Source organism: Accipiter gentilis, chromosome 32, assembly GCF_929443795.1.
Source record: "Accipiter gentilis chromosome 32, bAccGen1.1, whole genome shotgun sequence".
NCBI lineage: Eukaryota > Metazoa > Chordata > Aves > Accipitriformes > Accipitridae > Astur > Astur gentilis.
In genome coordinates, this window is record NC_064911.1 from 15,191,252 (window position 1) to 15,204,049 (window position 12,798).

A 12,798-nucleotide genomic window follows, 5' to 3' on the forward strand; every position below is an offset into this window, starting at 1 on the left:
TCTTCTAATAGTTTCCACTTAGTTTTCTGTTGAGGATCCAATTTTACAACATTAAATATTTGGCTGAATTTGTAAAAGTTTTAAAAAGTGTCTCCATATATGCACTGTTTCTCATTTTGGTTTGGGGGTGGGGGTTTGTTTTTTTTGTTTGTTTGTCTGCTTTACATCTTTTCAGCTAATAATTTATTCATTTTTTTCCCAAAATCATATTTAGCTGTCTTTTAATTTGTATTCATCAAAACACTTCTCTTCCTAGCATAATTATTTGTATTTTTGTTACCCACAAAATCAATTTGTATGATTAGTTTGTCCGGTCACAGAATATTTTTCTGAATTTGCTAATACTTTAAGTGGAGCTCAAGTGTTGCTGGTTACTTTCGTGCTACAGGATCACAGGAAGGCTCAGGAATGATGTGTTTTAGTAGTTACTTTTATCCAAGTTTTCATCAGGGCTTGTACATGTACACACAAAGTAGGTTCCATGTGGAACGTATATTTACTAAGTCTTTAGGATTGTAGCAATTGGTAAAATTGTACCAATAAACATTGTCACAATTTTACAACAATTTTAATTGATAAAATTTTACCAAATAAAACAGTACATTGTTTGGGTATGGTTCTCTGACACTTTGTATTAAACTGAAGAAAAAATATATTAATTTGAGGAAGGTTTTATCCTTATTCTGAGTGGTTACCTTTCTAAGACTAAGAAAAACCCCATCTGTTCTTTAATTATATATGGTTGATGGTTGGACTTGATGATCTTGAAGGTCTTTTCCAACCTAAATGATTCTATGTTTCTATGATTATTGTCTCCTGACAGGTCCAAGAATCTGCAGATCTGCTCTTAGTGTAAGGGTTTCAAGATGTCCATCTTGACCTTTCAAAAACACACGTTAGTACATCCAGCAGAAAGTAATTTTATCTACATTAAATGGCAGAGGGAAGGATGTCCTCACAGGCCATATAGGGACAAGATTGTTGTGTCCCTGAGGGGACAGCAGAGCTAGCAAGACTCACTGAAAAGAGGCATTGCTAGCTTTCCCGAGTGTCCAGTTCCGGAATTGCAGATGGGTCTTGTGGGTAAATCATTCTGTAAGCACTTAGGAATACATCAGTTCCATTCGCTCGTTTTGGTACTGAGCAAATCCTAACCTCTTGCTTTGTTTCTTACTAGATTTCTTATAGCAGAAGCTTTCTTCTCTGGTACAAACATAGCATTTAATGTCTGGTTGGAGACTCAGGCTGGATCAGATAAATCATTCTCCTCTTCAGTATATCAGATATAAAAATTATATTTAGGAAACTTTAGGGAACAGTTTAGAGTCTCTCTGGGCATAAGACCTTAGAATCACTTAACTTGCTTTTCCTCCTCTGAACAGTTTCTAGTTAGGGGAAGGAGAGAGAAAGGGGAATATTACTTTGGAGGCCACACAATTATCTGAGCGTGTTGTATGTGTTTTAATGTCCCTTCTGCACAGTCCGTTTTGGCAGTATGTATAATGCAGATATTGTTAGGCTGCAATGGGACTGCTTTTTCTATTGTAAAATTCATGTCACTCATTAACTTGTCTTCCTAGAAAATGGAGTTTTGAAGGCACATAGATATCTAGAGGTAGTAACTGCATCAGTAGATTTTATTTCTTTTTCTTGAGTGCTTTCACGAAGGAGAGGCTTCTAATGAGAAATTTGTTCTTTGCTTAATTATGCAAGCTGCTGCTTTAACTGTGTGTCTCTGTATGCAATCCAATCAGTATACAAGTGAGAAAATACCCTCCAAACTTTTGGGTATGAGTTTAGAAAGCCAGTTATAATAGATTTTCAAAGACCTTCTGATACAGAAGTTAAAGGCAAGAATTTCACAGGGCATAGCTAGATGTGTATCTTGAAAATTACCTTTTTTTCTTGAAGAGCTTGTAACTGAACAAAAATGAAACTGTAGAGTTTTTAGCTTGCTTTTGACGATACATGCTGTAGTTACTGGAAGTGATAATTCTCGTGCTCTTTTGCTAATCTCATTGAACAGAAAATAATATTAGGCCTTTACCTGTCCCCTTCAAATTGGTGAAATTATGTATCTCTAATCTCAGGTCGGAGGGCCAAGTTTATGATCAGACCCTGCAGGTCTTTTCCATTCAGTACAGTCAGTGAATAACAGCTTGTTAAAGTAAAGTATGATTATGTAGAATAAAAGCATTTTAGGGGGGGGGGGGAGTTTTTTAAGACAATAAAATACTCCAAGACACATAGTCAACAGCCAGGTGGGCATGCTAAGAGATTATCTAACTGCTGTCCACATAAAAAGCCTGAAAAATAAAAATCCTTCACTGACCTTTGTTGTCAGCTTGATAGCTGATACGCTGTACCTACTAGATATCTGACAACGTACTGTTCCGGTGACTCAAAATTGTGGGGAAAAAATAAAGTAATTTGTTCATAATTTGGTAATAAATATTGCTACTTCCAACTCCTAAGACTGGGAAATCTAACAAGCATCTTTTCTGGAAGCTACGTGATAGGGATTTGAAGTTGCCAGATTTGGTCAATGTCTTTTAAATACATGGTTGGATGCTTCTTATCTGGGAAATCTTTGAACTGCTTCCTTGTTTGCTCTTCCCTAATCCTTCAAAATAAGTTAATATATGCATAAATGTTACATGCCTTACTCCCCTTGAGTTCTTATTTTCATTATATCTAAAGCTATTGTATTTTAGTTTTTATTACCTCCTAAAGACCACGAGTCATTATTTTGAAGCCTATCTTTTTTCCCTGTGACAAACTCTAGATCCACTTCTTACTTTCTAGTCAGATTGCCTGGGCTTTATATATCTGGTTGACTAACATATAAATTACTGTGAGTGTTAATTACTTTTCTGCTAGGTAAGGTGTCAGGACAGAAGAAGCAACATTAACAGTCTTACATTGGCTTTAAAGCAATACATAGTAATTAAACAGTCTTAAAATCTTAAGAAGCAAACATTAATTAGACTTCATGAGTTACTCGGAAAATCCTGCCCTATCTGGTAAACCCCTATATCTTTTTAAAAATATGCTGTAAAATCTAAGACAATATAGAAGAATAGTATACTTCTATAGCTTTATAGAGGAAAATAGCGTACCCTTGCATAATTTTATATCTAGTTTTATGGGTTCTTTTAAAATTATTGTTACAAGTTATACTTAGTATTTTTATGTTAAGAATAACAACAATATTTGCAAGGTCTAGACCAAATTCTTTGTATTATTTGAAACAGCAAACAACCTTTGTGCTTTAAATCAAGCTGGCACAAAAAAAAGTCCCTATACATGGTCTTCTCAACAGCTCTACATGCTTTTTTCTTTGTTTTATTTTTGTGCAACTAGGCAATACTACAGGATCTGGAGCAAAGACGTCCCCAACTGGATGAACTAATAACTGCAGCACAAAATCTAAAAAACAAGACAAGCAATCAAGAGGCCAGAACGATAATTACTGACCGCAGTAAGTGGTGATTCCGCTATCATATGATGTTTCAGAAAATATGGAAAAATGTTGTAATACCTGATAAGCATAGCATTTTTCAGACACTTTATGCCTTTGCCATGAGAAGGAGAGTTCCATCAGGAGACAGTTCTCACACTGATTTTCCAAATTGCATATAGAAGAAATGTAAGTGAAAGTCAGTGATGGTATATTCCAAATTTTTCACCTTAATTTCATATTGCTTGACTTCATAGTGGAAGTACATTGTAGAAAATATAGAATGTGATCACTACAGATAAAGAAATACATTTATTCTTAAACAAGGAGGGAAAAGAAAGAATTCACAGAGTATAGCCGTAGGCTTGTAAGAAGCTTTCAATTCCATCCCCTGTCGTACAGCTGCAGCCACTTCTTTCATCTCGCTTCAGTTGACACACAAGTCTGATGATGCTCTGCATTAGTCTGTATTAGTTTTTCAGTTCTGGCTTCCCTTTCCAGAATTAACCAACTAGCTGTGTCTAAGGTGCAAAAATTAGTAGGTTAAGTTTTAGAAGACGTCTATAGAAGATGTAGTGTTGTCACCCTTGGACGCTTGCATGTCCTTATGCCCTTCACTGTAGGATGAAACATACTCCGAAGGTCATGCTATAAAAGCAGCCCTCTGTGGTGGACTGTTACATATCTTCAGTTATTGAGTACTCAGGACTAAAAACTATAAAAAATTAATTTCTTCTGGTCCTAAAGGTCCCCTGTGGAGCTTAGAGAAGACTCAGGCCAAACACTTTGCATATGGACACAGCCAACTCACTTTAGGTGGATGCAAGCTGTTCTGCACATCTTGGCCTTGACACCAGGGATTGCTCCCTGAAACTGATGACACGAAGAGTGTATACATAGGCTAAACTTCTCTATCCCCGTAATTAAAAGAAAAAAAACAAACACACATAAATTACCTCTTTCTTTTTACTCCATCAGGTAAATACTTTCCATAATATGTCAAAATCACATTGCATGTTTGGACTGCATTGTTGTTAGTAGCACACGCAGATACTATTAAACTAAATCCTATGTGAAACAACATTGTTTAACTGCTATTCTCTTCCTGGTCTTGAAACATATTACTGAGAGAGAGGAAAGCTGTATTTGTTTTGTTTGAAGTTTGAGAAGAAATGGATAGCACTTATATATTGCACAAGAACCTGTTCTTGTTTGACATGCAAATTAATTTTAGAAACATACTGAGTTGAATTCGGATGAAGTGTGTATATATATGTACCTTAACTTTACAGTTCTTATTCAAAGCCAACATATGTAGTACTCCCATCAGTATTTTCTAGTATGATTTAATTTTTAATTCTAAGGCAAGTCTTCTGAAGACGAGAATTGTAGACTTTACATGAAATGCAAGCATAATTCCTATATGCCCTCATGTGAATTGTATGCATGACTAAATTTTGTTCTGTTAGAAAACCGCGCTTCACTTTAAGTGAAATTGCCTTCTAAGAGAGATTAAATGCTGCTTTCTCATACAGCAAAAAAAAAAAAAAAAAAAGGAAAGCAAGCTATCAGACTGTAAATCATGAATGAGTATGTGGTAACCCCACTATATGACAGCTTGCATCTGTGGCTAGCGGTGTGGTGAATATATTTTACATGAAGATTTCTTAGTGTTTGTCTGTAAGAATTCCCAAACTGGTTGGCTGGTTTTGAACTTAAAGATTCATTTTTGCTGTGTTTTAGCAATTAGTTTTCTATGCTGTAACTGTCAATATCCTTGACTGCAAAAGTACAACTTATGATGCAATAGATACAGGTCGGGTGTGTTTATGTTGTTTCAAGTACATCTTACTGTAGTATAGCATCTTCGAACATCATCCTGTTGTTGCTAATGAAGCAATCTTCAAGTAAAGTATTGATTGTCAGAAATATATAGGGTCTGCGTTTCTGCAATGGAGGGAGATACAGTATGATCAGGGCCCTTTTTGATTCAGTCTTCTGAGGCAGCAAACTAGATTCATGAAGGTTTTTTCATGCTTTGCTAGTTTATATTTGTACAATTGTGGATAGTACTAAACACTATTCAAGTGGTATTTATTCCTTTAGAATTTTAAGGAGATCATGATATTTCCAGGGGGGGAAAATTCTAGGACTTTACAATATGGCACATAAGGTTTTTCCAAATATATGCCAAATGTGGCATACTGTCACCTGAAGTCCTTCTTTAAAAGAACAATAGTAATTTTTGTATTTTTAATTGCATGACATTATTTTTTTTCCCCTGTTGTATGTTGTATGAAGAAGATGGAAATTGCTCTGTTTGGTTTGAATTAGGCCTGCTAAATATCTCTATAGACAGGATCCACTTGTTCTTGCTGCACCTACCGTGGGAGTAGTTCACCCCTCCACCCCTTCACAGCGCTCTGCTGTCCTGAACATAGGAAGACTCTCCTTATGCCCAGCACATCTCCTCTGAAGCCTGCTGTGCTGTGCAGCGCTCCCACCTCGTGCACCCAGTTTTGCCTTGCAGTCCAGCAGATACGGAGCCCAGCCTATTGCACCCAGGGTGTCGTCCCCAGGTCCATCCCCAGGAATCTTGCTTGCAGCCTGAGATGAACCCTGGACAGAGAACCTGCTCCCCTTGCTAAGGCCTTCATGTTCCCCACAGCCTTAGAGAGCATCCCCTCCGTTATACTTGGACTTTGCACCAGAGTCCTGCTGCAAGTCCTCCCTGACTACCTCACCTGCAGACTGTTTCCCATTTCCTGTGGGTTTTTTACCCTCTTCTGAATACAAATAGGTTACCATGGTTATGTCTTAGCAGTTCTTAGTACTCATTCAAATCTCTCCCGTTTTGTGACCTGAGCACCAGCGCTGTGCCATTTGTGCTCCTCTGCAGCAGCTGTGTACCACTCTCCCGTGCAGCCTTCTGTAATGTCGCACTACCGGGTGCCAAATGCATCGGATCCCATCGCGAAGGAAAGGGAGTTCAGGGCTGTGCTGTGCTAGTCTGTCACGTAGGAGCTGATAGACTCGACTGTATCTAGAGCACTACCTCTTCCTAGGCTGAAACATGGGATCTCACACTTTGAGAAGTAAAAAGCTGAGAAGATGAGCTGATTTGTATGAATATGTTGTTCATTGCCTTTTGCTATTAAGGTGCTAGTAAAAAACCAAAACACAATCATCTGGCCTATATCACTGAACAGATATATTATAAATACTAAATGAGACTCGTAGCTACTCTACAAGACAGCTGCATTCTTGGTCACAGGGTGGGTCAGCATGCCATCAACTGGAATTAAAACCCTGAAGGTTCTGGCTTCTGTGCTAGCTAATGTCGGCAACTCTTGAGTCACTCTGCTTGCAGAAATACGTGTGTTATGCTCGTTAAAGTCACACTTTGAATTATATTTAGAAGCCATTATTGCCTTTGAAAGTATTTATAAAAACAAGCAAGGTAAACGTTTTATACAAAATCAAGCAAATCAAAAGACATTTCACAGACAATCTCTAAGAAGAACTGCAAAACAGTCAACAATCGTGAGATTATTTTTCAACAGAATTGTCATAGTACTGCACAGGTTTAGTCTTTCTTTAGGAAATAAAACCAGAAATTAAAGATAAGCTCATACAATTGGATTATTTCCTTTGAACCTTTTTTTCTCCACTCTTACTTCATTATCTGTATGAAATTGCAGGAGCTATGCTACGTAAAAAGAACTTGGCTCTATAAAGCAAATCTTGTGTTATGTTTACATAATGTCATACTCAAATCTCTGTTCTATGTAAATCATAGTTTGTTTACAACTTAAACATTAAAGAATACATAAGAGTAATAATTACATTTAGTCTTGAGGAAAAGTTGTGGGGAAAAGCAAGATGCCTCTCTGCTCTTTTAATGCCCTTGATAAAGCATTCTATTCTAACAGAACCATATGCTGTACAATAATGTTTTTCTCTACATAGTGCATCACAGCTCCAAAACACTTTGCTTTACTGCTGATGAAAATGTTGTTTCCTTAAATTGAATGAGTTTATAAGCAACTTTGAATATAATAAAGTAATTAAACTTTGAAAATTCCCTTTATTTTCCATTAGTTCCTATGTATAGAATACATAAAGCCAGTAACAAGTCAATATAGAAATATACTGAGAGATAATAAAAACAAATTTACAGTCTTAGAATCAGAAATACCAAAGTAATTACAAAGGCTATGTTAGATCTTGCTAGATCCTGGAAATGTAAGAAACTTTAAATAGCAGGCCTTCCTACTGCTGTGTTCACACACATGCGAAAGATAACGGTGAATAACCTTTCTGCGGTTTTACTTTGCTAGTAATTTACATCCTGATTTTGTAATGTGGTTTCTGGCTGTGTAAGCGATAGAGGAGGTATGAAAATGAATATTTATAGGACTCTATGAAGAAATAATCTCTTACTGACTAAAGAATCTCCCTTTCAAGATTATAAGAAGCCAAAGTAACACGCATCTTTCTTCAGCAATTGTGTGAAATATAGTGAACTCTCAGAATATCACTTGAGAGGTTAATTAAGTTCTATTACATTAAATACATAAATAATAGCAATAAATACAAGCATTTCAATGAGGACTATTTTTCATCAAGAATTATGCATTGGGACCAAATGATTCCTTTTGAGATTTATTTGGCAGTTTTTAAAACCAAGTCCACAAATGTATGAATAATTTATAGAAGATGTCTTCATAAGAGTTATTTTGGTCTTGTGGTTACTTTTTTGTTTGTTTGTTGGTTTTTTTTTTTTTTTTTTGAAAAAAGAAAAGCTATATGTTATAATTGGTTGTTAGGAGAGCTGCTCTTGAACTAATCTGAAAAGAGTTTGAGTGTCTCTGTGCCACTCCATGAAAAGGCCTTTATTGAATAGTTTGCTGTATTTGACAGTTTTATGGCAAAATCATCAACTTGTCATCACTTTCACAACAAAATGTATGGAAACTCCACAGTGAATTACAGCTGTACTGTTGTTCTCGACATCTTAATAAAATAGCCGTCTCCATTGTACTGCCATCCATGTGGTTTTCTCTTAGAGCTATTGAATACAAATAAAGAGTTTACCACTTGAAGAAACAAATTCATACAATCTGGAATTTGTCATCCAGTAGTAAAACTCCCAGCTACCAAGACTGTAAAAGAAAAGTGTAAGAGAAAACTGTACTTGTATACAGTTTGCCCGCGTATCTTGTTGATATTTTTAAGCTGAATTATGGAATGATCCCTAGTATTCTGTTCTCTAGATTCCACATATTTCAAGAACTTCTCAAGAACCTGAGTAATAGCTTTCCTATGTCATAAAGATGCGGAGTTTATTAATCAACCTGATGTGCTTCTTTACAGCTCAAACTTTGTTTTTTCCTATGAGAACTCTATGCCATGGAAATGAAGGAAGGGAGAAGCCGTTTGTTGTTAAATGTCAATAAGAAGATAAAACTATAGTTCTGAAAGGTGTAGCGTGTTACTGGGAAGAGTACCTCATTTGAAACCACTTCCTTGGCCCAGATTTGCTGCTACAGGACTCGTAAGAAAGTTATGGGACATTTTAAGAAGGAGTAAGAAGTTATTTTGGAACAGTGGGTAGAGTTGCCCTTTAAGAATGGGAAAAAAACATGCCCCAGAAATGTCTGAGTGATGGGGGAATTACAGTTGTATGTCACTTCTCAGGCTATGTATACTAGGAGCATACGGCTCAGAGGACAAAGGGCAAGATCTAAACTGCCTGCCTCAGGTGTTGTAGTGCTCCTAAAAAGCATGAGACTACAAGGTGACCTTCCTCCATTTCTGGTTATATTCTTGAGTAAAAGTGGCATAGCTTTTTCAGTAGCCCCAGAGCTGCTAAGTGTATTAGGTGATGTCAGTGCTGGTGGCTTGCTCAGAGCTCACTACCTTCTCAAGCTTGTGAAGAGAGATAATTACTAAACTTTGTGTTGTGTGGTAATTCAGGTGGAATGTAGTCGGCTAGTTCTAGACCAGGTACTTCTAAATAGATAAGAAAGTTCTAAGGTTTCTGTTCCTAGAAGTCAGTCTGTGCTGGAGAACCCTGATTCCTGTTTTGGATAGAGGCACTTAATTTTGACCAAATCCTAAGTGTTAGTAAAATTTTGTCATCTATCCTCCAAAACAGCTAGGAGAGCAGAGTGGTTGACCAAATCTCTCATCAGGAAAATATGACCACAAAGTGAGTTCTCTGCTAATTGTGAGCTTGTGAACAGCAAAGGTAAAGTAAGGAGTGTAAGGCTGTGCTGCAGAAAGAGACCTTTCAGAAAGACTGATATGGAAATAATTTTTTTTTTAAAGCCTTTAAATAATTTTGACTAGGCCCAGAAAAGTGAAAAAAAACCAAAACAAAACACAAAAAAACAAACCCAAAAACTGAAAAAACAAACCACCCTGAGTAAGGAAAGCATGGTTTGGTAGGGGGATGCTTCATACTAATAGGTTATGCATTATTGTATGATGTAGCCATGGGTACATGAAGTTAACTCATTGAAAGATTTGGGATATACCATCACCTGACAGAAAGAGAATGTACTTCCCAGTTTAGCCTAGGGAAGGATTTGGTATGGCGTTGTGGGAGAGCTGGTGTTTGAGTCTGCTTTGTGTCTTTTTTTAACCTCTGTTGGTCATCATTTAGGGACTGAGTTAATCAACAGAGGTAGTCTGTCAGAATACAGACCAAAAAATTCTTCTAATTTATAGTGCCAATAAAATTCAAGCCTATTCAATATTCTGCAGTTTACTCTGCTGATCTTAAAATGTTTGGAGACTGAGGTGATAGAGGTAAATTTGGCAAAAGGGCCAAAGAATATAAAACTTAAGCCCCCGCAACCTTCAACCTACCCAGTCACCAATTAGATGAAAGTAAGTGTTGCCCAGAACCATTGAGCAGACATGAAATGACAGAAAGTCTTGTTTACAGGCTGTCAGCAGGCAATTCCTTTCCCCAAGTACTATTGTCTGCTCCCCTACTAGGGTAAGTCCTATTAATAGGGTTGTTAGGGGCATCATTTCCTTCTTTTATGCTCAAGGGGAGTCATATTTTAACAGACTGGTTTTATGTAACTGCCTGCCTTTGTTCCTAAAGTCTTTGTGAAAATCTTTAATGCTCATAGATATCTTCAATTTGAAGGAGCTCTCTTTTTTGAGTGTAACGAGACCAGCGTCTCAGTAGCTTCAGAAAGAAGCAAATTTGCTTGCAAAAGTATTATAACCAAAATGTAAAGGGAGGGTAAGGAACTGCCACACAGGGTGAGATTGCAGGTCCTACTCATTTACTCTGTTGTCTCCGAAATCATTAGTACCATATCCTTCTGAAGAATATTTGAGAATTCAATAGTATGCAAATGTGAACTAAATTGAGAGTACTTCTCAGGATACAAGTCTTTCTTTCATATCTTAAACAATTAGAGAAGTGTTACCTTAATTTTTTGAGACATTTCACTGACTAAAACTGCCAAGAATTTGCAGTTTTTCAGGAAAGCAAGCACTGAGTTATTTTAGAGTTTTCAACATATTTAACAGTATCTAATGTGACACTTCCTATTTACAGTGTTACAGCAAAAAATCTGGTTTTAATTGCATTGGATTTCAAAATTGGATTCAATCTCATTTTACAAATGTTAATTAACATTTATATAAAATACTTTGAAATCTGAAAATAATAAAGGCTGAAGAGGTTTGACTTGCATCTTGTCATTAGTAGAAGAATGTTCCATTGACTTGTGTAGTAGCCAGATAATCAGAACGGATTTTTTTTCTCTTTGAGTGATACCAGAAAGACTCAGTCAAGTTTCTATGTTAAAAGGACTAGTGTTAATAATTTGCCATTAGAAATATTTATACCACTTATACCATACTTGTGGCCCATCTCCATTGCAAGTAAATATCCAAAATGATCAAGTTCCAAAAGTGAAAGAGGGGGAAACAACTGCCCATTATTTATAACCATATTGGCATTGTATACTTTAGGAATTATTTTTCAAAGATAAAGACTTTTTATAAGCAATTTAAATTCTCTATCTCCAGATGAAATTCCATCACTGTGCTTATATAAGGTCCATTTGGGCAATCAATAAAGTTACTGTCTAACCTTAAAATCTGTGAGTGTGTAGTTGCTCAAGGTCCTGGAAAATTAGATTTTTTTTTAGATAGGAGGTTTCTATTTCTTGCTAAATGCTAGGACTACTCCATATGTTTAAAGTCTGAAAGTCTTAGAAGTGTTGCAGGATATGGTTTGGATGCATTGCCTTTTTTCTCTAAGGGAGTTATAAAGCTCCATTTTTAACAAAAGCATGCCATTTACCCAAAAAAGCCTCATTATCTTCCTAGTTTTCACTCTCTTTATATAGGGTTTTGATTTTTCAAGTTAGTAACTTTAATAATCTTATTTTAATTGATCTTTTAAATGTTGAAGTTCGGTCAGTTTATACAAGCATCAAAAAATTGGGTTTTTTTAATAATAAATTGCCTGGGTTTTAGCTATCTTTTTATTTTTATTGTTTACTGGGGTTTACTTTTTACAAGAGTTTTCGTTGTGAGTGTTAGTTAACATTGCAACGGTGACATTCTTTATTACCGGACTTGATGATATCACATACCAGAATATATCTTTTGTCAGAATAGATGTCAGCAACTGATTAGGGAGTAATTTGGGGTTTGCATTTGTTTTTAGATTTGGGCAAGATGGCAGAATTTAATGAGTGTTAGCGCTTTTGGGAATCAGGAGATTTTCACGTGGTTTTATCTGGTAGAAAACCCCTGAAATGTAGAAGCTGCCAGGAACTGTGCTGTTGCACATCTGCTGCCACCTGTATCAAAACCACTTATCACTTTTTCAGTTACACATACTAGTTGCATTTTCATGTTTGTACTTCTGTGTATTTTCATGGGTGATTTTAATAATCTATAACTGAAAACCTAACCTTTGGTATTTACAACTATGAAAACCATTTTAAAGATGCGATGCGGCGTTATGATAAGACACCTGAGCTACCCCCCAGACTAAAAGCTGTCCAGGCCCTTGGCTGAGGGGCTTCGCTCAGGCCGGCAGGACGTGCCGGAGCGCCTCGTTCCACGTCTGCTCCTCCGACCCCGTTCCCAACACTGCCCGCTCCCACGTCTGTCCTCCATTTTGTTTCTCCAGGCTTCTCCTCGCCTCTCTCCTTTCGTGTTTCCTCACCAACCTCCAACCCCGCCTGCTGCTGCCGCCCTCTCTGCCGCAGGTTTGGGCAGAGGCACCGCCGGCTCCTCTCTCTGGCGGAGCTCCGGCGGGCACCGGCTGGAACCGGCTGTGACCGGCGCGG

The 12,798-nt window shown here is 37.0% G+C and overlaps 1 protein-coding gene across 18 annotated transcripts in view; it reads left to right on the forward strand.

Annotated features, from left to right (window-relative positions):
* The window catches only part of DMD (dystrophin), a 1,191,992-nt gene that overhangs the window by 876,136 nt on the left and 303,058 nt on the right, over positions 1–12,798 (forward strand). For 17 of the 18 annotated variants that reach the window (XM_049835325.1, XM_049835324.1, XM_049835302.1 and 14 more), the window contains one exon: positions 3,364–3,481. The exons of the other annotated variant lie outside the window; for it this stretch is intronic. In XM_049835325.1, coding sequence (XP_049691282.1) covers positions 3,364–3,481 — 118 coding nt within the window. The remainder of the gene's footprint in view (positions 1–3,363; positions 3,482–12,798) is intronic. 18 annotated transcript variants of the gene reach the window in all.